This window comes from Thermobia domestica, chromosome 6, assembly GCF_964235325.1.
Source record: "Thermobia domestica chromosome 6, izTheDome1.hap1.1, whole genome shotgun sequence".
Classification (NCBI taxonomy): Eukaryota; Metazoa; Arthropoda; class Insecta; order Zygentoma; family Lepismatidae; genus Thermobia; species Thermobia domestica.
In genome coordinates this window covers 184,637,187-184,662,371 of record NC_137459.1, presented here as the reverse complement: position 1 = coordinate 184,662,371, position 25,185 = coordinate 184,637,187, and the positions used below count along the sequence as shown (strand labels likewise).

The following is a 25,185-nucleotide window of genomic DNA, read 5'->3' as shown; positions in this document are numbered from 1 at the left end:
TGGAGGCACGGTGGCTCAGTGGTAGAATGCTCACCTCTGGTGCGAGGATCTGTGGTTCGATCTCCGGACACGTAAGTTTGTGGTAGACAATATTGTGTCTGTAAGTGTTTTCGGTGTTCTCTCGTTTTCACCAATTCTTTTATAATCATTCTCTTTTATTAACCCTCTGTCTCCTTTTGATTAACTTGTATACTCGTGAGTACTTTCATTAACCACCCGTCTCCTTTTGCCTAAATTACATACTCGTGAAACGTAAAACTAGAGATTTCATTTTTCATTTTCCAATCCACCAATCACTTAAACTGCAATTTGCAATTCTGTACACAGAAGTGAATGCTGCTATAGTCCGACAACAACAACTCGTGCCTGAGACACTAGAATCTTTGTAAATTGCTAGTTTATTTTACCCAGAATCGTCATTAAACCAATCAACTTTATCTGAATTTAATAATTTGTAATACAATTACTTCTACTATCTATACAAAAACTTGTTATTATATTTTATCTGTAGTTCCTGATTCTGTTACAGATCCAGTCATAATGGTTGGATAATATTAAGCTATCGTACTCCAATGGAATTCACTAAAAATACTTTGCATAACTAAGGAAGAAAAACACCATGGAAATTTAGGCACCATGACTTGCACTGGGACTCGAAAGTAGGACCCTTGTTCCGCGGCGATTTCGCAACTATTAAGCTGCACTGTTGTTAATCTGTTCACTTGAACTGCCTTGATAGATTTCTGAAACAATTCACTCCATCGTTGCAAGTAACGCATGATTAAGTTCATGGTGCCTTGACCAATGACATTTTGCATAGAAGTATCAAGGTGACAATTCATGTAGTTCATCTCGTACATCTAAGTACTTATGCCAGCAGGCTGATTTGGTTCGTCGGTGGTGAGATGGATGTAGGGGATTTTGTGACGAATAATTCCTTGCAGCCACGCTTGGTGTCTCTGATGCGTAGGCGCAGTATGAGCGAGTGAGAGTGGATATTGTGGAGTGGGAGTGGCACGAGGAATATGGAGGATCGATCTCAACTCACCTGGGGGAAGCAGTCCAGTGCTCAATACAAAACACCAAAGCATGGCTTGCTGGAAGGAAGTGGATGAGGGCTCGAAATGGGGATCGTGAAGTGATAAACATTTTTTTTCCTTGATGCAATAACCTAGCACGAGGGAGGATGGATCGACTATTGGAAAGGCTCCGCCAGAATATGGTAAGTTTCTATTTTTTTTCCTTCTATTTTCATAGTTTTTTTTTTCTTTTTACAAAATAAACAACATCGATGTTGAATTACGTTTACCTAAAACCGGGGTCATTAACCTCTTACTGTTTCTTATATTTTGTGTAGGTATGAATCGCGTAGGTTTGGAAGAATAATTTCTAGTTGCCTAATTAATTTTGTGCAGGTTACAAATCACATCATGTGCAGTAGGACCCTCTATATGTCAGCCTTATAAGGGCTTCATTTCTGATTCTTCATCATATTAAAAAAAAAAAAAAAAACACCTGAACGATCGCAGTTATAATGAGTGAAACTGAAGTATATTGCACTGTTCAATATTTTACTAATATCCATAAAAGATAAACGAACACATGATACATACATACATATATATATATATATATATATATATATATATATAGCAAGGAAACAATATTTTATTTTTCTGAAGACATATTCAGTTATGTTTTGGAATATTATTTTGCTCTATTAAAGAAAATATTATGGTCTTTCGGTATTGAAAAGAGTTCTAAATTTTCCAAAAAAAAAAAAAAAAAAAATCATTGATTAGCCTCTAAGTATTAAAGTATTTCTAGCGTTGATGAATTGTTTTTTGATTGTATTTTAATGACTTAGGAAAACAGTAATTGAAACAGTATCTAAAAATTAATGATTCAAGCAGAACATAAACGTTTCTGACAAATATATATAGAAGAAGAATAAAATATAGAGAAGAAATGAAATTTGCATTGGAAGCAGTAAATAAAATAATGTAAACGAAGTCCCCCATAATATCCACACTGAACTAACGCGTAGAAACATCACGTTGCTGGGTATCTAAAAATCGATTATAAAATGAAACAACGAGCGACGAAACGTGAGCTTTGTTTGGCTTGGATGGTGAGACAATGTAACATGTGGGCTTAGAGTAAATGACTAAACTGTAAACAAACATAGCTTTAAATAAATATATCAATTGTCTGTTCTGTAGTGCTTATGAATATATTGAATTGGTTTGTGAAGATGACTTAGATACATGTTTTTGATTGGCAAATCCTGAAGTAAATTGCAAAATGGCATTTTCGAAGCTTCAAATTGTATTAGAATTAGAGTCTATTAGTAACCACAAAACTAGAACTAAGACTCACTGCTAAGAATCGATGAGACATAAATCTTCTGGTAGAAAAAAAATCAGAAAATATCTTTATGACTAAATCTTACTAAAATATGTCAAGTTACCAGAAAAAAAAAGGGGTGCCCCTATATGTTTTCTTGTCAATATCTTCGGACCAATGGACCAGTTTTAAAGAAGTTTACCTGACGTAAAGAGCTAACTTACTATATGTTACAGAAAACCGTACTTACACTCTTCCATTCATTCCGAAGGTTTGAATACTAACACAAATAGGGATATGCATTTTTCTGATGACTCTACACAAGGGCGTAGAAACCAGTGGTGTGAATTGTGATGGGAGAAAGACTATGTTACCCTCCCATGATTTTATATCAAAACGTCATCCTCATTCAAGATAATTGATCGTAATTTAAGCTATATCACGCCTCTGGCGCTATATTTGCAGAAGAACTATGACATAAACATCTTTGTATGGCACAACCGATTCCAGTTTCTAAGTTTAGTCCTTAATTTAAATACAACTAGCTGAACCTGCGCTATTTACACATCGCACAGTTCTAATATGAGCGTGAATCTCCTTCTCGCTTCAAACTATATCTGTGCAAGTCCCTTTACAGACACAAGTAAGGGACTGAGTGATTTTCAAACGGAGGGAATTGGTATAGCAAACATACACATGTAGTATCTCAATATATAGAATGTTGGGGGGAGTTTGTGGCAAACTTGGATAAGTGATAGGTGATACCAAACGCAAATATTTTTCTTATAATTCCATATCCGAGTACGCCTCATTGTGGGTCCACAAGCCTTCGAAGTTGCCAGCTTGCAATAGGTTTTGTCACTCACCCGGATGTACATGAACCTGAAGCCACAAAGTGAGGGTGATGTATATATTTCCTCAAAGCTTGTGTCAAGGTAAGATCAAAACCGGTTACCAAAATTGGGGAGGTCTCATGCATTCCACTTGGGGGCAGCACTCTACTCATTGTTATTAAAATCTTTAAGTGTGTCCATAAAGTCCGTTGCAACCCTGAAAGATCTGAAACGGCGAGACAGATATGAAAACAGAAAAACGTGTCTTTCATTATTTCAAAAAGTACAACGTATTAAAGTAAAATAAATTGTCCCAGGGTCCCCCAGATGGGGCCCAACTCAAAATTTTTAAATGGAAACTGGGGTCCACTTGCATATCGTATGAAAGTTGGTGTTAAATGAAAGAAGATAAATCAAGTCTTGGCTCTCTACGATAAGCCTGTGCAAAATAGCAGTGGGTCAAAACATCAACACAGTCTTCATTGGCAAGTTTGTAGCCACTCGTATGAATCTGAAACGGTGGGATAGATGCGAAAATAAAAACACGGATATGTCATTATTTCAAAAGTATAATGATTGAAAGTAATATATATATATATATATATATATATATATATATATATATATATATATATGTTCCAGGGTCCCTCGCAGGATCCCAGACGGGGCCCAACTCAAATTCCCGCCCAATTTTGGCCAACGGTTTTGATCTTACCTTGCCCCAAGCTATGAGGTAATATATACATCACCCTCACTGTGTGGGTTCAGGTTCAAGTACATCCCGGATCAGATTAAAGCAAAGTGTCTAAAACTTCCATCAACCCGCTATACGTAACTCCTCTACTAGTTGCCTTTCACAAGGGCATCAACTTTAACGTAATAGTGGCAATATTAAACAAATAGGTCAAAACGACACCTAAATGTTGAATAGAAAAATAAAGACAATTTTTTTTTTTTTTTTTTTTTTTTTTGTAAAATGGGAAAGAGAACTGGTAAATCTACACAAAATTTGGAAGCGACCAGCAAAAATAGCACGTTTCTAGCACTTGTGGTTACCGAGATCTCATTGTCGAAAAGATTGGCCACAAATATTTAAGCTTTTCTTGACCACAAACATATAAACCTAGCATTTTAATATACATTTTTTTTAAATGTCAGTTTTATCACTTCAGATAAAAAAGAAGAGATAACACGCACTTATATGCACATACACTTAGTGTTATATGTTTTGAAATTATAAAAATTTAAGACTAATAAGAAACGAGTTTTGTGCCAATTAAAAAAAAAAACAAACAAACAAACATAAGCTACAGGGGAGAGAGAAAAAATCTAAAAACACTTCATACAGGACACGTAAGTTTGACCCTTTATTGTACAACACGTGTTGCGGTTGCCGATCGTTTTTTGTTTTCAATGTGTTGTGTGGACCTTCCTGTTTAGTCAGCAGTAACTAGTTCACCTGAGTGTCATGGTGTGAAAGTGTTGCGGTAAAATGGGTGACCTGACAGACTTCCAGAGGCATGATCGTTGGTGCCTGTATCGTTGGAGCTTCAGTGGCAAAGTGGCGAACATTATGGGGGTATCGAAAGGCACTGTGTCTAACGTCACCAGGGCATACACAATTCATGGGCAAACGACGTCTGCAAAGCACAACAGTGGTCAAAAAACAATCCTGTCAGATAGGGACCGAAGGGCATTAAAACGGATTGTAGCAGCTAAAAAGAAGGCTACTGCAATGAAATTACGTCCGAACTCAATTCCGGCCTACAGAACCCGGTTTCATCGAAAACAGTGCGACGGGAACTTCATAAAATGAAAATCATGGCAGGGCCGCTATCGCCAAACCAAACCTCTGGCCACAGCAGTAAATGCGAAGAGGCGTATCCAGTGGTGCAAGGACCACAAAGCGTGGACTCACGAGCAGTGGAAACATGTAACGTGGTTCGATGAATCGACCTTCACCTTGTTTCTAACAACCGGTTGTGTTTATTTATGAACACCGTTGCAGGCCTATGATACAAACTGTCTGCTCACAACTGTAAAGCATGCGTGTGATTCTGTTACAGTATGAGCAGCGATATCGTGATTTTCTGCAGGTCCTATCACAGCCCTGCATGGAATGATGAATGCTAAGGCGTATGAGGCCATTTTGGGGGACCAAGTTCTACCCATGGCCCAAATATTGTTCCTAGATGGTGATTGCATCTACCAAGATGATTTGGCACCCTGTCACGCTGAGAAAACGGTGAAATCATGGTTTGAGGAGCATGACCAAGAGCTATCACACCTCCCCTAGGTCCCACAATCACCTGATCTGAACATCATTGAGCCATTGTTGTCTGAGTTAGAAAGGTGTGTTCGGTCTCATTACCCTCCACCAGCATCCCGTAAGGAACTAGAGCATGTTTTAGAGGAAGAATTATACAAAATTCCACACACCATGATTCAGGAGCTGTATACGTCCATTCCACGTCGGATCCAAGCTGTTTTGGACGCAAAAGGAGGCCCCACACCATACTAGGTATGATTTTCACACTTTTTCAAACGTTTTAGATTTTTTTTGTCCAACCTCTGTATTTTCTAGATATTTTTCCTTACTAAAGCACAATAAATCAATACTTTGACACTTAAAAGTAACTTATAGTTAAGACTCTATATTTTCAGAGCATGAAATCACGACATTTTTTTCCTGAAACTCCACTAAACAATAGAAACTTACGAACACATTGCAATTTACTTTAGGGTGAAACTTGGGTTACAAGAGGAAGGCTTTAAGTAGGCATACAAGAGTATCCATACAAGAGTCACGAGAAAAATGACCTAAAATTTGAAATGTTTGAAGTACCATTTATTTCAATAACAGACGTCGCCACGTAATGGTACATTTCTAACTGATTTTTTTTTTACACTAATTTGAAAATGCTCAATCCAGAGACACTGCTTTTAAATATATACAACTACGGGGTGTCTAGAAACGTAATCTCAAATTTGGAATATAAATAAATATCACGAATTTGAGGTAACTCTTCTAGTGACTCTATAGAAGGATATTTTTGAAAATATTTCCATTGGATTCAACGTCCTCATATTAATATAAAAAGGAAGTTTAAAAATTTATGCTTAGTGTTATTTTAACACAAATTCTTCATTCGTTTAATATTCTGAATTTGTAACAAACAATTGCGTGACTAATGCTGTTAAAATTCGAGCAATTCCTTATTCGAACATTCGAATACTAAATTCTTCAAATTTTCGTTCGACTATTTGAATAATATACGTTGCTCGAATAATTATTCGGGCAGCAGTTCAAACAACAAATAATTGTTGAATGTTGAAAGTGGATATTCGGATAACAGTAAAAAAAAAAGTATTCCTGTTACGAATATGAGAATAAGTTTAAACAGCACTAGTCGCAAAACCCAAGTTGGCAAGCTCTGCTCTAGAGGCTTCAATGAAATCATTTATTCATAGAAAGTAGCTTCTACATGAGGAAGTTGAACTGTGCGTATTTCACATTCTTACAAGGACATATTCTGAATTGAGGGGTCCTATGGTTAAATTTTGTTACAAATTAAAGGGAGACGGTAAAAATCTCTTTCTTTGTATATTTAGGCTTCCCGGGATACCCTTTTCACGATTATTTCAAATTGGTATATATATACTTTTCGAGTCTTCCTCTGGAAACACAAATTGCACTATGTGGCAGTGTAGCAAATAAAGAACCATAGATAAGATCTACCAATCTATCAAATAGTTACATCGATTCTTTCCAGATGGCAACTAAAGGCGATATAGATTGATACTAGCATCACTTATTAGTGTAGCAATCGATGTAACTGTTTGTTGTATTCATAGAGTAATGCTAATGGTTCCAAGTTAATCTACGACGTTGCCACATTGTGAAATTTTGATTCCCCATAGCGGCTGAAGGAGACTCCGGAGAGTATAACATTTTCGCTTTATTTTGGCCTGTAGAATAGTGTTCTCTGGTTCGTGGGCGTCATTTTTAGAACACCCGATATATATGTATTCCATACAATATTACACTACACTGAAGAATGCAAAGGTAGGCAAACAGGGAAATGTCATAGCCGATATAAATATCTATTTAAAAAACTACAAATGTATAAAGATACGCACACAAAATTCCTTAAGCTTCACACAAAATTCCACCGCACAAAAAATTCCTTAAGCTTCAATTCCTTTTAAGATAAATTAGGTGCTGCAATTATTATACGTTTATACGAGTACGAACAAAATTATAAAACAATTTTGGTAAAACTTTACCCAAAGGAAACTCAGCCCAAAAGTAAATTAATCCTTGTGCATTTCTCAAGGAAGTAATTTATATAACCTTATGGGACTATTAATGAAATATGAACAAAATCGCTTGAGTCATTTTCTGAGAAAATATTCTGAAAATGAACTACCCCTTGTGATTTTTCTTGTAAGAAGTAATTTACATGATAGATTTATTAACAAAATAGTTATTTATGAAATATAGACAAATCGGCTGTTACTTTTGAGAAATCGTTCGAAAAAAAATATCTCCAAGAATAAAATATTCCTCGTAGATATTTTTCAGGATAACCGAATTATAACATATTGTCTGATAATTAATAAAATATTTATTGATCAAATATGAACAACATCGCCTAAGGTGTTTTTGATAAAGTCCTCCAAAATATAACTCACCCCTAAGGCTAAACAACCTCTTCCTCATTTTTCCCAGAGAAAAGACTTATACCACAATATGGGGTTGTTAACAAAATATTGATTTTGAAGTAAAATTTTTACAGACTTATTTTTGTGAGAAATTGACATTTTTTTAAAATAAAAATAAAACCATCCTTCAGTGAACTGCTCATCTTTTCAGACTTAGGAAGAAAAATAAAAAAAAAAAATCTACCTGGAGAATCACATAAAACCCTAAATTTTAAAACTTGGTTCAGGTAAGTTGAACTTAATGGCTTCTAGGCCTGTGTACAGTGGGCCACAGGAATTCTTGATCGAATAATTATTCGGGCAGCAGTTCAAACAACAAATAATTGTTGAATGTACAAAGTTCACGAGATAGGCAACACAACTAACGCCTGCTCCAAGATTAATTACGCCTGGTAGAGTAGCTAGAACAGCAGCATGAAGTTGCCTCCAACTGTTAAAAGAACAAATCGTAAAGTGTGTTTTTGTGCAGGACTGAGGAGAAACGCTGGCTGACGAAATGACAAAAGGAAGTCTTTGGATACTTGTACTCATACTAAACAGCACAATACCAGAAAACATATACGGACACCAGGGGCTCCGATGAGTAGATAAAAGTGAGGGGACTTAAATAATCTTAAAATTAACTCAAATGAGGGATTATAAACAAGTTATCGTACTTCAAATGACTATACATATATGCGTATCCAATAATATATGGATAGAGTATGCGGTATATGTAGTACGATATTTTTTAAGTAAACACAAAGCCTTGCGCTGAGTTTTAAAACTATTAACAATAGTCCTACCTGCCAATCGATTAAAATATGGCCTCAATCAATCATTCATTCGGGGAAGAGCCCAGCCTCCAATGAAAATTTTGGGGGTCTAACAGGGTCTGAGCTCCTTGTTTCCGGCTCCACTGATTGATACGTAACACTACTTCGAAAGAATTGAGGTGAGTTGATTTTGAGTTTAACGTCCCGTTCAGCAGCGAGGCTATATGAGACGTGGACCTACTGATTAACGTGGAATCCGAACCACATGAGCTCCCGCCGGGAATCGAACCCGGGACTCCCACGCCAAAGGCGCGTACGCTAACCGCTTAGTACTTCGAAAGAAGAACTTGTCCGATTTCATTATTCATTAAATGACTTTTGAAAATGCTAAATATTGGTACACAGTAATTTATTTGTAAATTTTAAAAATGCAAAATTCGATAACACTCAAACGAGTTGGAGAGCTTATCCGTACTAAGTTTTTTCCTCTTAGGTTGCAAATATAATTGAAGGTTCCGGATTTGTATAATATTTGTGAAAATTTACACATTGAGACAAAGAGAAAAGGGGAGAATATAGTGTCAATTAACAACAACTTAAAAATGCACGAAATTAAGGGATAATATCAAATATAGTACCATTAACAGAATTAACTCTGTAATTCGTTTTCTCCATTCATTTTTCTTCCTTTATTTTCAGGATTACATCATCACTGAATTTCTCCACTGGAGATTATCTTCGTTTAGCAGCATCCAATTGGAGCTCAGCCTTGTAAATGAAACATTTTAAAAAGACTAAAGGGAGCGGGCAAAAATCGAACTCGGACCAAGAAATTGGCAAATCACAATGCTAACCATTCACCTAAAGCGTTACTTACTCGGGCTCGCCTAAATAAAGAGTATTTTCTGTTCGCTCAAAACAGTAGCTTGTTTATAGTCAAATTGATTGCCAAAACATAGGAATATGAAGCATGTCGAGTCCCTACATTGGCACACTATGGGAAAGTAAATGGAAATGTTCAATATGAGAGGAATAATACAATCAAATGGAATTATGCGTGTGCAAATACTTTTATACTAACATAGAGAAAGAAGCTAATCAATATTTGAGCTTATTGGGTTGACAATGTTGTCAACCTGGTACAAAGTGTTATGTTTTCAAATAGCAGTAGACGTCCACTTTTTTAGCCTATGATTTCTGACATCAAAACATTCCTAAATATGGGGCATTGTCTTCCGAAGTTTATGTGTGGCATAAATAAAAGCTGCGTCAAAATCATCATCACCACCCGGCGGGAGATCACGTGGTTCGATTTTTACCTTAATCAATACGTCCACGTCTCATATAGTCTTGCTGTTGAAAGGGACGTTAAACTCCAAATCAACTCAACTCATTAAGAACATAGTTCTGAGTTAAATATCAACTTGAAACCATACGTCCAAAATGAAAATTATTCATTCATTCTCCTGGTATATATATATATATATATATATATATATATATATATATATATATATATATATATAGAGAGAGAGAGAGAGAGAGAGAGAGAGAGAGAGAGAAAGAAAGAGAGAGAGAGGTAGCGTAATAAATATGGTTATGTTTTTCATAGGGCCGCGGTGGCCTAGTGGTAAGCGTTCACCTCTGGTGCATGGGGTCTTTGGTTTGATCCCAGCTTGCACAAAGTGAGATTTGTGGTGGAGGAACACCGTGTGTGCGTGGGTTTTATCAGGGTTCCCCTGTTTCCTCTTACTTTCTTCGTTCCACAATTTTCATTCATTCCTCATCATCATAATCATCATTATCTAGCTGACATATGCATGGGACGTCTAACTTAAAGATTTCATTTCATTTCATTGAAAAGATTAGTATAATTCATAATCTGCATCTTTATAAAGCAACTTAAACAATCATATAGATGCATAATGCTTAAAATTGGATTAAATCGCAATTTCAGTAATCTGCAATATCTTAGGTTTCTAATTTATTTACATCAAATGTTTAATTATTTTATACTTTATAGCAATAAACATGAAATGAAATGTTTACTTTTAAGTCCCACAATTATGCCGGTTAATCTAAAGGAGACGGTGATGATGAGAAGTGAATGAAATGCTGGAATGAAGGAAGTGTGAGGAAACGGGAGAACCCCGAGAAAACCCACGAGCACGTTGTTTGTCCACCAGAAAGTCGATATTAGCTGCTATATAAGACACAATTATCTATGTCTTTGGTGTGGGAGGCCCTGGTTCGATCCTCCGGGAGCTCATTTGGTTCGGATTCCATGTTAATCAGTAGGTCCCGTCTCATATAGCCTCGCTGCGGAGAAGGGCACTAAACTCAAATTCAACTCAACTAAACAATTATCTATACACTGAATTTAATTAGGAAATCGGTATTGTTATCATAAGAGCAAGTTTATGAAAATGAAATGTATAGTAATGATTCTATATAAAATGTAGTTTACGTAATGTTGTAATGCCCAACTAGGGTTGCAATAATGGACAGTTCAAACTGTCAATCCCATCATTCTAACTATTTCACTTCAATGTTCATGTTCCAAAGTTGTGCCCGAAATGCATTGATATACCAACAAAAGCAAGCAAATAGTCGCTGCTCAGACGATGGTTATGGACTACTAACGAAGTCATGGATTCCGTGTACGAATCTCGCTGCGGTCATAATTGTTCATAGTCGGAATTCAATTGCTACGAAGCATATTTTTACTTTGCTGAAGCATTTAAATCTATTTTATTTCTAGCAGTAGCTTCTATTTCTATCAGTATGTGCAATTGGTTGCTCCAACAGCTCATAAAAAAGTGTTTTTTTATTTGCTAACAGCCAGAATCCACTTCTTATTTCGATATACTGTATGTTATTTGACTTAAAGTGAGCACTGCACAACTGTGTTTAGTATTCTGTTCCACTTTCCTTCAGGCAATTTTTACACGTTAACACACAATATTGTACTGACCTTGTAATTGCCTCTAGGCATAAGACAAAATCAAAATGTTAAAACACGGTTCTGTGAGTATTAACTCAGCAGAGGTTCGATTTATGTATATTTGCTATGTTTCTGCTATCTTTAGAAATAACAGCTATTTGTCGTATAAAGAAATTAATTCGTAACATTACTTTTTTTTTTTTTTTGACATTCATCCACTAAAGCTAGTCAATCAACTGTTTTACAGAAAAAGAATACAGTGCCTCAAAAAAGTATTCATACACCCAAAAATTTTGTCATGGGTGAGTTATGTGAGAGAGCAGAAAATTAAAAGTTATATTGAAACAAAGAGACGGAAGAACACTAACAATTGCATGAGGTGAAAATCTGCCAAGACTATAAGGAGACGAGCACAATGTGAATCACTTAATTATGATACTCAAAAAAGTATTCATACAGAGGGACTGCTATCCTGTTTTGTGCCTTGAACACTTGTACTGTTCAACTCGAGCAATCGTACTGTACCTGCATTGTTCGTTACCTACAACTCATTGTATGTCTGTTAGTCTGCTCTTGTTGTGAGTGCTAGTAGTCAAAATGGGGAGCAAGAAAAGTGAACTTTCCTTGACGCAACGTGATGGGGTTGTTTCTCTTTATAAAGAAGGTAGGAATTATCGTGAACTTGCAAAAACTCTCTCAATTTTTTTTGGTACTGTAGTTCCATCATAAAGAATCATAAAGAAACTGGAACAACAGAAAATAGATGAAGATCAGTACGCCGAAAAGTGCTTAAACGCCGCGACCAACGGAAAGGAGTCAATTTAGCACGAAAACCACCCTTCAGAAGTGTTGTGTCTTTGGCTGAAGAAATCGCGTCAACATCTACTTGCACTGTGAATCCTCAAACTATACGAAATGTACTATATAGTGTCAATTTTCATGCTAGACAGCCAAAATAAAAGAAACAAACATACATTTCAGAAGTAAACCGACAAAAGCACCTAAAATTTGCCAACGAATGCCATACTAAACCTAACGAATTTTGGGATACTGCTGTATTTTCCGATGAATCGAAGTTTAATATATTCGGATCAGATGACAAAAGATGGGTATGGAGAAAGCCAAACAGTGAGTTGCAATCGCAACATATTATCCCTACAGTAAAACACGGAGAAGGAAGTGTGATGGTTTGGAGATGCATGGCGTCTTCTGGAGTGGGAAAGTTAGTTTTTATTGAAGGGTTCATGGATGCTAATAAGTATATTAGCATGTTGCGCCTTAACTTATCAAACAGTGTGCAGAAGTTGGGTCTTGACAGAGTCTTTATTTTCCAACAGGACAATGACCCTAAGCACACCACTTTGAAAATTAGGGAATTGTTACTATATAAAGCTCCACAACGGCTTCTGACTCCTCCAAAAAAGCCCAGATGTCAATTCTATCTTACACTTGTGGGATTATCTCGACAACACCACCCGTACAGTACAGAAACGTCGTCCTTCGAGCAAGGAAGAACTACAAAAGATATTTTTGAACGAGTGGTCTAAGATTTCCTCAGAAATGACCAAGATGCTTGTTCGGTCCATGCCAAGACGTCTCGAGGCAATGATTTGTTTTAAAAGTAAAAGTATAGAGTATTAAAAACTCGATTTTCTAGTACAAATTGTTAGAACTTGTTGAGATTTATAGTTCGTGTTGCTGTATGAATACTTTTTTGAGTTGAGAAAGTACATTTATTTATTTTTGTTATCTAAATATTTTTTCTTTTGATATTTTTTGTACAAACAAACATAATACATTATGTACACTTTCAGATGATTGTAACATTGTTTTTATTTAACCTTTCTATATAATCCTACGTCAAAAAATTTGTGTGTATGAATACTTTTTTGAGTCACTGTATGTAGAGTTTTACTTTCCTGTTTAAAATTTAATCCTTTTCCAGAGGATTTTATGTAATTACTGCTTTCCCAGGGTGGGAAGAGTAGATCTACCCGTGTAGAAACCTAACAATTCTCATAAGCATTATCAGTTAGGCAATATTCCTTCTACAATACTGCAACTATAGTTTCCATCTCAAGTAATACGTAACATAATAATAATAATAATAATAATAATAATAATAATAATAATAATAATAATAATAATAATAATAATAATAATAATAACAATCATAATAATAATAATAATATTTTAGTATCAGATTTGAAGAGATTTCTATATGATATATGTATTCATGAAAATAGTCACTACTTGTTACGTACTCAGTTGGTCTTCCATTCCCGGCGGAAGCTCATGTGGTTCGGATTCCACGTTAATCAGTAGGTTCTGTCTCATATAGCCTCGCTGTTGAAAGGGACGCTAAACTCGACAATGAAATGAAATCTTTGAGTTTTACGTCTCACGAATATGTCAGCTAGGCTAAAAGAGACGATGAGATGATGAGAAATAAATGAAAGGGTAGAATGAAAAAACTGGGAGAACCCCGAGAAAACCCACACTCACAGTGTTTGTCAACCACAAAGTTCACTTGGCGCGAGCTGAGATCGAATGCACCAGAAGTGAACGCTCTACCACTGAGCCACTTCGGCCTGGTTTAAACTCTACATGCCTAATATGTAAGACTTCCGAAGTGTAACACTCCGATTTTGATAAAATTCAGCAGGTAGATACCACACATAAACGAATACGTGCTTTTTATTTTCTGCGGAAAAACGGTTTTAGTGGGCAAAAGCTCCCACAAGCTCCCCAGTGGGACAAGACGTTTTCACTTAAATCGTTGTAGTTTGAAAATAATGCCACACTCTCTTTCCTGTTTTCACATTTGTCTCACTGTTTCCGATTTATAGGGGTGACCATGAATTTTTCAGTTACGTTTTTGTTTACATTTTGACCCGTCGCCATTTTGCACAGAGTTGTCGTAGAGAGTCGAGACTTGCTGCATTTTTTCATTTTACAACAGCTTTCAAACGATGTGCCATTAAAATTTTTGAGTTGGACCCTGTCTGAGACCTTGCGGGGGACCCCAGGGCAAAGTTTTTTTTTTACCACAAAAAGTTTGTCGTTGAATATGATATGATACGTGTAAGCCGAGTTTTCCACTTATCCAACCGTTTCCGAACAAATGACTCGGTTCAAACTATTCTGCCAGATATTTTTTTTTTTTTTTTTGTAGTTCTTACATTACAAAATATATTGTAACTCACGATATTCCGCCCGGTGGCACATATAACTTTGAGATTCGTCTTGTTATAGCATATCAAATGCAAACACAATTGTCTCGTTCGGATATCAGCGGAGCCACTGCGTGACCCTTCCTTGCTAGACAGGGTTTGAACCCACGCCAAAAACGATTTTCGTTACTAGCGTGTGGCGCTAGCTCACTCCGCTACGAGGGCCGACAGCATCGGGCGTTTACTTTGTGCTATATGTAGGTCATGACTCGTGATATTGTATCTGTATCGGTCAATCAGATCAGAGGATATCTAAAACGTTTGGTGTACGCAAATATGCCACCGGTCAGTACAGTAGGAAAGGTCTGCGTCACTCACTAGGGAAACAGCTTAGCGAAAGATACGATGCACGTTTTTCAAATGTGTACGACGTCGCTAATAACACAAAGAATAAGAAAAGTAACATAATTTAAGGTTTATTTAAAAGGCAAACTATATATATATATATATATATATATATATATATATATATATATATATATATTTGTTACCAATTACACTGGCCAACAGTTAAAATGCTTCGGAGATAAAACTAACCAATTCTTACTAATTTTAGGGTGCTGATAACGAATATGAAATTAGTTTTTGAAGATTGGTTTGGGTTTCAAAGAAATACGTTATCACCCGATGTGCTCTGCTGGGCAAATTAAGGGTTCGTGGCAACAGGAGCTGTCTAGTTATTTCAATAAACTTCCATTGTTTGACGGTTAGGTTCATTTCTATCCTCAGGGACATACGCAGGGATGGGTCCTGCGGGTCTTGACACCCCGACTTGTTTGTAAATTTAGTCTAATTTTAGGTGCAATTTTAAAAATTTTTAATATAATTTAGTTTCAAATTGTATTTGGATCCCCGAAAATCTTAGGACCCCTCCCGAAATAAATTCCTGCGTAGTCTCTGGCTGTCCATATTGCTCTCACTTCATCGCTAACAAAGAAATATCAACCACTTCACGGTTTAATTTGTATTGAAGAGTTTGCCAGAGGAAATATGTTGTGTAACGTTTTTTGTAGTTACAATTTGCCATCTCGGACATAGTCGTGGTGAGATATTGGGTGGGTGGGTGGGTGCTGTTATTATTATTATTATTATTATTATTATTATTATTATTATTATTATTATTATTATTATTATTATTATTATATACCGTTCTATGACTATACTAACCAGAAACATGTCGCGTAGGCCTAAATGTGTTTGCAGTGCAGAGCAAATTGTTTTTTACGAAGTGAAGCGAAAAGTGGAATTTCGCTCCTATCATAAAGAAAGCCTATCACTTGTACTTTGGCTGTAAAGTGGGAGATATGCACAAGAAGTGAGCACCACATATATGTTGTAATACTTGTTCTACAAATTTGCGGGACTGGCTACACGGAAAAAGGCCATGCGTGCCATTTGCAGTTGCAATGATATGGAGAGAACCGACAGATCATACTTCAAACTGCTATTTTTACATAGTTCTTCTAATTAAAAGTCTATCCAAAAAAGAAAGAAGTGAACTGCTACTTATTCAAATGTTCCTTGAAATGTTCGTCACTGTGCCATACTCTGAAGAACTAAAGGTTCCACAACTTCCCGTACCTTACTCCAGCGTTTCATCCGATGAAGAGCAAAAGGCGAACAATGTCGACTCAAAGTGTCAAATTCTGCTGCAGATTCATCGTCTTGCACCGATCCTAACTTCACAAAACCAAAATATCTTTATCTATTCACCATATAATACTCAACCTGAATTAAATTATCTGGGGTTGTCAAAAGTGGCGCAGAACTGCTGGCATCCACATTTAAGAAGTGGGGAGCTTATTATGAAGATCTAAAACTGTTCGTATTTTGAACACGTCAGAATCCCTAAACAGTATTTTCAGTGGAAAGTGACATATTACGTTGTAACAATGTAGGCCAAAGTGGTCTTATGAGTAAACTTAACATAGACGATAATCTTGATGAATGTTACTATAACCAAAAGTAATTACCCCTTATTCCACTTCTATTAAGCGGTGAAAATCTGTCTCCAATATTGGGCGGGGGGAGGGAGCGTAAGACCTTTCCCATATTTTTTTAAAGCGATGTTCAAAATATTTATGATGTTGAAAAACAATACTGTGGAGGATCAGGGGAGCAGAGTTGTCTTCAACATTGTGAGTTGGGCAGATTTGAGGCTTATTCTGGCGGATATCAGTTTCATCTAATTTTCCTTTGTGGCAATCGGACACAATTCATCACATTTCTCCCCCAAAACACATTTCAAATCGGATTATTGGGGGCGCAATCCCTCAGTTCCAAGATTGGAGGGGACATGTTCCCTTCATTCCCCGTGCCATTTGTGCCAGTGCTTGTAATATACACACTGTCAACAGATGTAGAAACGAAGCATAAGAACATTTTTTACACAACGACTGTGGTAACCATAATATAACTCGTAATATCAATATATTTACGAAATAGATTATATTTTGTTGTCAGTTACCATGAAATATTAAAAGATTTTACAACTGATTTGAATATTTCTATTGTTTTAATTCATTATAAACATATGGTGAATTAAAATTTTACTTTTAGCTAAGTGGCTGCTTTATTGGTTGAAGGAAAAAACAACAACAACAACAACAAAACGCATTAATTGACACCAGCGGGAAGTCGTTCTGCATTTCCAACACGTCCAATATATCCGTTCAAGCAAAATTTGTAAATAGGAACTATTCTTTCTTATATTGGTATATATATTTTGTCAAAATATCAATATAACGCATACATAATCCAAAGGCTTTTAGCCAAAGAAAGCATGTTACTATGTATCATGGTGAAGACAAATCCTACTAAATTTCTGTTTAGGCATCCGAAGTTTCGATATTAGTTGTTCAGGAGCTGACACCTTCTAATTTCCTTTCGGACACTAATCGCTCTTATCCTTTCTCTATCACTATCTCTTATTCTTTCTTTTTCTTTCCCTATCAACTTCAGTACGCTTATTTACATTGCAATAGGACGTAATATTGAGGTCTTAAATTTTCAGTAATAATATTTGGTCTAGGAATTAATTCGTGCGGTTGGTACGCACACATTGAAGCTGTAGTACAAACACAAAATACATAAATACCTTAAGAAAAATATTGTCCATCGCTAGCCACCACTTTCGCTCATCTGTCAGGCAATGTACGGATTCCGTGGCGAAAGAAGTCCTCATCCTTGGAAGCGATCCAGTCAGAGACCCATGTTTCGATATCTTCTGAAGAAGTAAACCGCTGTCCAATCAAATCGTTGTTCATGCAATCGAACAAGTAGTAGTCCGAAGGAGCAACGTCTGGTGAATACGGCGGGTGGGGTAAAATTTCCCATCCGACATTTTCTAAATAGGTTTTGACCGGTTTTGCGACATGTAGGCGAGCGTTATCATGTTGAACAATAAGTTTATCATGTCTGTTCTCCCATTCTGGTCGTGTTCTGGCCATAGCTTGCTTCAAACGCTTTAATTGTCGTCGATAACGTTCTCCATTCATAGTTTCACCCGGTTGCAGCAGCTCATAGTACACCACACCTTTCATATCCCACCATATGCACAGCATAACCTTTGCACAGTGAATATCTCGTTTTGGTTGTGATGGACCTGGTTCCCCTGGTTTCACCCAGGCCTTTTTTCGTTTAGGGTTCTCGTAATGGATCTACTTCTCATCACCCGTAATAATTCGATGCAGAAACCCCTTTCTGCTCTGTCGTTGAAGCAGCAATTCGCAAATGGTTTTTCGTCTTTCAACGTCTCTGTCTTTCAATTCATGTGGAACCCAATGTGACATCTTTTGAATCATTCCCATGGCTTTCAAGCGTTTGGAGACTGTTGTTTGATCAACGCCTAATGCTGCTGCAAGTTGTTCCTGCGTTTGACACGAATCCTGCTCGAGCAATGCTGTCAATTCTTCGTCTTGAAATTTTTTTGGTTGTCCAGCTCGCTCTTGGTCTGCCAAGCCGAAATCACCACTTCTAAACCGTGCAAACCACTTCTGACACGTTCGCTCAGCTAGAGCATGGTCACTATACACTTCCACCAAAATACGATGACTTTCAGTCGCACTTTTCTGCATGTTAAAGTAATGCAGCAGGACACCCCGCAAAAACACTTTATCAGGCACAAATTGCGCCATGTTCACTTAACTACAAACTGGTGTCGTTGACGCTTTAATCCACTGCCCTATACTACGAACGATACGCGATGACAGGGGTTTGCAACACATGTGTGGATACACGGAACTGTGGGACGCTCCGTTCGTTGCGCCATCTCTTGTCCACCCGCACGAATTAATTCCTAGACCAAATAATAATAATAATAATAATAATAATAATAATAATAATAATAATAATAATAATAATAATAATAATAATAATAATAATAATAATAATAATTATTATTATTATTATTATTATTATTATTATTATTATTATGATAATGGTATTAAAATTTTTAAAGTTGTCCTAAAATTAGGCAAAATTTACAGATAAATCGGGATTTCGGGAGGGTGTCTGGACCTCCAGGACACACCTCTGCAACTACCAAAATTTTAAACCAAAGCGCTCCACTGAACTTTCATGTAGAAAGTGTTCTACTGCACGTTTTGAGGAAGATAACTTTAATAAAAATAATATCACTGAACAGTAAGGCATATAATAACTAACTTTTAGGATATGCAGAAGTAATTATAAAACCTTTGCTACAAAAATACAGGAAATAATAAATTCAATGAGCTCTGAAATATCATATAAGATTCAGTCTTCAAAGCAGTTTTAACTTGAAGAATGGACATACACTATTTGGAGAATCGAGATGAAACGAGAAATGTTTACGGTACTTTTAGTCTCGTCTCGATTTCCATCTCCAGCCTTGTCCCGTGGTAAATGTAAAATGTTAACTCTCGTGTCAATTTTGTTCATTTTGTATCAGAAACGAGATGAGAAATCCTCTTCTCGTGAGCAACACTAAACAAAACCGAAATACTCTTGTCAAATGTTACATTTCTGGTTGCAATGTTCTGCCCTGAGCGATAATAAGCTCTTAACTTTTAATCTTCTATGAGATAATAATTATCATTATTACTATTTTTATTCCTGAAGATTTGAAAGTTCAAGTATTGAAACATCCGAGTATTCAAATATCAGAAGAAAATAAAACATGTGTCATCGCCGATCGATCGCCATCAAAAATTCTAAAGTAAAAAAAAAAAAAAAAAAAAATGTACTGATCGTTCGTGGATCCGATTTGATTCTACTATCTTCAGATTACTGGTCGAACCACTTAACCATGATTACTACGCATCAATTGATTTGTCTGTAGTTTGTTTATGAGTATAATACACGCGCCGTATTTGATTCAAAATAAAGGAGTTTTGTATTTTTTTTTAAATTTGTAATGTTGATAATTTAGTGAATACAGTGATATAATGTCCCCCGAGTCAATTACATATTCCTGCCAATAAATCTATTAACAAGCAGCTGTTTTGAACGAACAGAAAAGGCTCTTTATTTAGGTGAGCCGGAATATGTAACGCTTTAGATGAGTGGTCAGAGTTGTAGTTTTCTAATCTGGCGGCCCAGGATCGATTCCCGCATTCGCTGTTTAAACTTTTAAAAACTGTTTCATTTACAAGGCTGAGCTCGAGTTGGCTGCTGTTAAATGAAAGATAATCTCCAGTGGAGAAATTCAGTGATCTTGAAAATAAACCAAGGAAAATGAATGGAGGAAACGAGTTGCAGAGTTAAGTCTATTACTGGTTCTATATTTGATATTATCCGTTAATTTCGTGCATTTTTAAGTTGTTGTTTATTGACACTATATTCTCCCTTTTTCTCTTTGTGTCTTAATATATAAAATTTCATAAATATTATACAAATCATGAACCCTAAGTTATATTTGGAAGTTAACGGGAAATAGGCCTACTTTAATACGGATAAGTTCTCCATTACAAATAAATTACCCATAGTTAGCATTTTCAAAAAAAAAAAAAATATTTAACGAATAATGAAATCAGCAATTTCTTCTTTCGAAGTAGTATTACGTATGAATCACTAGCGCCGGAACCTAGGAGCCCACGCCCTGTTAGACCCCGAAAATTTTAATTGGGGGTTGGGTTCTTTCCCCCAAATGATCCATCCATACTTTTAAGTGATTTGCAGATAGGATTATTGATAATAGTTTCAAAACTTAGCGCAAAGCTTTGAGTTACTTAAAAAAATAACCTACCATATGTACTGCATAATCTATCCGTATATTATTTGATACGCGGATGTGTATAGTTATTTGAACTAAGTAAATTTGTTTATGTAATCCTCATTTCAGTTAATTATAAGATTAACTAAGTCCCCCGACTGTTATCTTCTCATCAGCGGCTCTGTTATCCGTATATTTTTTCAAGTGGCTGTGTATAGTTCAACGTGTGTACCATACAAACAAGAAGTACTGTGAGTACAAGTATCCAAAGACTCCCTTTTGTCATTTCGTCTCCCAGCGTTTCGGTCCACTTCTGCACAAAAGCATTCTTTACGATTTGTGCTTTTAACAGTTGGGGACAATTTCATGCTGCTGTGCTAGCTGCTACCAGGCGTAATTAATTTTGGAGCAGGCGTTAGTTGGGTTGCCTATCTCGCGAACTTTGTACATCAAGAATTTCTGTGACCCACTGTACATCAGAAAGAACACACGAACAGACGGACAGAAATTAAAAAATAAATTTTTCCGGCCTGTGGGGGGCCATGAAACCTGTAACTTCGTTGAAATCACTAATTCGATTCTTTTCAGAATCGCCATGCTTTCTTCTCTTCTTTCGACACTCGAAAGTAATAAATAGCGTAAATAAGAAAGGCACAATGATATGCATAGTACAGGGAGAAGTGAACCGAACTTAGAACCTTCTGCATGCAAAGCTGTGGGACACAGCTTCTGTTGTTGAGAAGAGTGTGGCCACCAAATATAGCGATCTTTATTCCTTAGACAATGGGCTACTTGCTCAAATAATTTCGTTCATATCCGACCAGTAGCTACCAAACACCACATACAAAATGAGTCAAGCCGAACCGAACATGTCCTTCGTCCAGTCTGGACACAAATTATAACAATCTTTATTCGCTAGACGATGGGCTATTTGCCATCAAATTTGGTTCAGATCCAGCCAGTAGTTATCAAGAAAGAAAGTAACACACACACACACACACACACACACACACATATATATATATATATATATATATATATATATATATATATATATATATATATATATATATACAGGGTGGGCCATTTTAATTAATCCACGGAAATATCTGAAAAATGATAAAACATAGAAGAAATGTTTCAAGTACACGTTATATATTGCTAAGAGGGAAACCCAATTCCGCCAAAAGTACCCCTCCCCGCCCCCCGTAAATGGGGGTAACGGGGGGTAACTTTGAAATGTCAAATGGGAACATGGGTCGAAAGGTCTTGGAAAACTAAGTAACGCTGTACCAAAAGATGTTCCATATTGTGCACCGGTTTCAAAATGGCCGCCATAATATGGTTCGGAAACTCCAGTACCCGTAGTGTGAAAACCATGGAAGGTAAATGAATGGAACAAAATTGAAATACGTAAATATCATAGGGCATATCGAACGGTGTGGTCCCTGTGATCCCAGTGGCCTCCCTAAAGTGGTCTTGGGGGCTAACTTCAAAATTTCAAATAGTAACATGAGTCGAGTGGTACCTCGTTCGATAAATCTTGCAAAATCTAACATATTGCAGGAGAAAACGATTGATGTGAAATGGCAGTGTTCTCAAAAGGCCGCCGAAACATAGTATCCGTGTCAGAGAAAAGGTTTAGTACCCGTAGTATGAAAGCGATTGGAGATAAATCAACAAAAGAAAAACTGGAGTAGCTAACTGACGTAAGGCACATCAAGAGGTGTTGTCGGGGTGACTTCAAGGGCCAACTGAAAGGTATCCGGGGCCAACTTGAAAATTTCAAATAGCAGCTTGAAGCGAGTAACATCATGTTACATAGACAAATTAATATCAAACAGCTTCTGTAAGAAAATTTTCGACATGAGACACCGTTTTCAAAATGATCGCAAAGACATGGTGACTGTGTCTAAGAAAACGTCTAGTGCCCATAGTATGAATACGGTTAGACATAAATGAAACTAACGAAAATTAAATAGGAAAACCACAGAGGCGTTCCAAGGCTCGAGAATACAACAGAGATAAAAAATATTAGAGTAAAATTGCCATAATGTATAGAGAGAAATCCAAGTCCTGCAAAATAATCTCTCCCTGCGCTCTGTATGTGAATGGGGTGGAAAGTAAAGTGAAAGTTCAAACGAGAACTCTACTTTAATTCGTAAATTAAGGCTAACCTTACAAATAGGTATGGTGTGGTTGAAACATTTGTTTGTAAGGATGACGCTGTAGTGACTAAAAAAAGAGAAACATTTATGCAATGCGTGCTGGTTAGTCAGAAAGCATTTCGGGGATATACGTACACACCGTTTCGTCCCTCAAGCTCACAATATGACATGAATGCTAATAGTTAATCAAAATGTAACTGTGGCCATCCGTGTTAACTTAGTGCACCAATTCTCTATGCATGAAGTCTGCCTTCCAAACAGCATTGGGTAGGTCAAGCGTACGCCCGAACCGTTGTCCGGTCGGACATTGAAATTTTGAAGTTAGCCCACAAGACCCCTTCAGGGAGGCCACTGGGATCACAGGGATTACATCATTCGATATGCCCTATGATATTTACGTATTTCAATTTTGTTCCATTCATTTACCTTCCATGGTTTTCATACTACGGGTACTGGAGTTTCCGAACCATATCATGGCGGCCATTTTGAAACTGGTGCACAATATGAAACATCTTTCGGTACAGCGTTACTTAGTTTTCCAAGACCTTTCGAACGAGGTATTACTCGACCCATGTTCCCATTTGACATTTCAAAGTTACCCCCCGTTACCCCCATTTACGGGGGGCGGAGAGGGGTACTTTTGGCGGAATTGGTTTCCCCCCTTAGCAGTATATAATGTGTACTTCAAAAATTTGTATATATATATATATATATATATATATATATATATATATATATATACCTGGAGTAAAACTATATGCTCCTGACTTAAGCAGGAAGTTAATAGTAAAGAATGATATAAAATGAACTATATGCTATATTTTTGAAATTCACAACTGAATCTGCTTTCACAATCCACTAACTTTGCATAGATGCAAATACTTCAGTATGACGCCTAATCACCAACAGGACAATCTCCGCTAACGAATTGGATTATCTTTAATATGTGTAAAGGAAGGGAAAGGGAGGAGGTTTGTCCTTACTTTGTGGTGGAAAGAATTACGTACGTTGTTATGCAACCTTGTACAGTGAAAAATTGTTTCTGAAACTAGTCAAAGAAAGGTGTCTATCCTACTGTCAACATTTCATAGATGCTCATGTTCTATAAAAGAAGGGAATTTCCTTTACCGTTGCCCAAAGTACTTATTCCTATATTCTGGGGAAAAAGAGAAAAAAATTGAGAGAAAGGGGGGATGTAAGACAGCGTGTGTATGAAATTGCGAATAAATTCAATAAAGCACCATTTATAATAGTTTGCTATAAAACTCGAACCTGCAATACATTTACTAAGAATGAAGTATCTTTCACTACTTCAACGCAATCAGTTCTGTTTTTTCTATTTTTTTTTTTTTGGTTATTTATAGATTTTGAATATAACCTCTAAAGGCATTAGATAATGTTTTGTGCATCTGACAAAATTGCAATGATTCTTATTTTGGCTGACACGTCTGTAAGTTTTGTTTATGTTGTGTTTTTAATCATGTGTCTGACGAAACAAAACGATTAGACCTTGAATTTTTTAGGTCAGAAGGGTTATATAATCCCCGGGGGCTTCTTAGGCAGTAGTCTACTAGATTGTCTGGTGAATCCGTTATCTTTTTGGTCAAAATTCCCAAAGCAATTTTTCTCCTTTGTAGCGGAGAAGTGGGGAGGGATGTCTAGCTTCCGGGTTTTTCGTCTTGGGACTCATATGTTTCAGAGCAATCAGAAGCCAAAGAATGGGGTCATGGCCAAGAGGTTTCGATTGTTTTCCCCTGAAATGACTTAGCACAATGTCTTTTTCTGGTGTATAAACACAGTAGTTTGACATGAATCAATTTTAAAGAACTTGTGAAATTGCAAATATGCATTGGCTTCTATATCGCTGAGTGGATGAAAAATGAAATGAAATCTGTAAGTTTTACGTCCCACGGTTATGCCGGTTAGGCTAAAGGAGACGGTGATGATGAGAGATGAGTGAAATGGTGGAATGAAGAAAGTGGGAGGAA

At 36.5% G+C, this 25,185-nt stretch overlaps 1 protein-coding gene across 1 annotated transcript in view; it reads left to right on the top strand.

Annotated features, from left to right (window-relative positions):
- Nucleotides 1-998: 998 nt before the first annotated feature.
- LOC145688354 (uncharacterized) overlaps nt 999-25,185 on the top strand; it is a 316,110-nt gene continuing 291,923 nt past the window's right edge. The window contains exon 1 of the mRNA XM_081762498.1: nt 999-1,222. Within this exon, the coding sequence (XP_081618624.1) occupies nt 1,187-1,222 (36 nt within the window). The 5' untranslated portion in view covers nt 999-1,186. The remainder of the gene's footprint in view (nt 1,223-25,185) is intronic.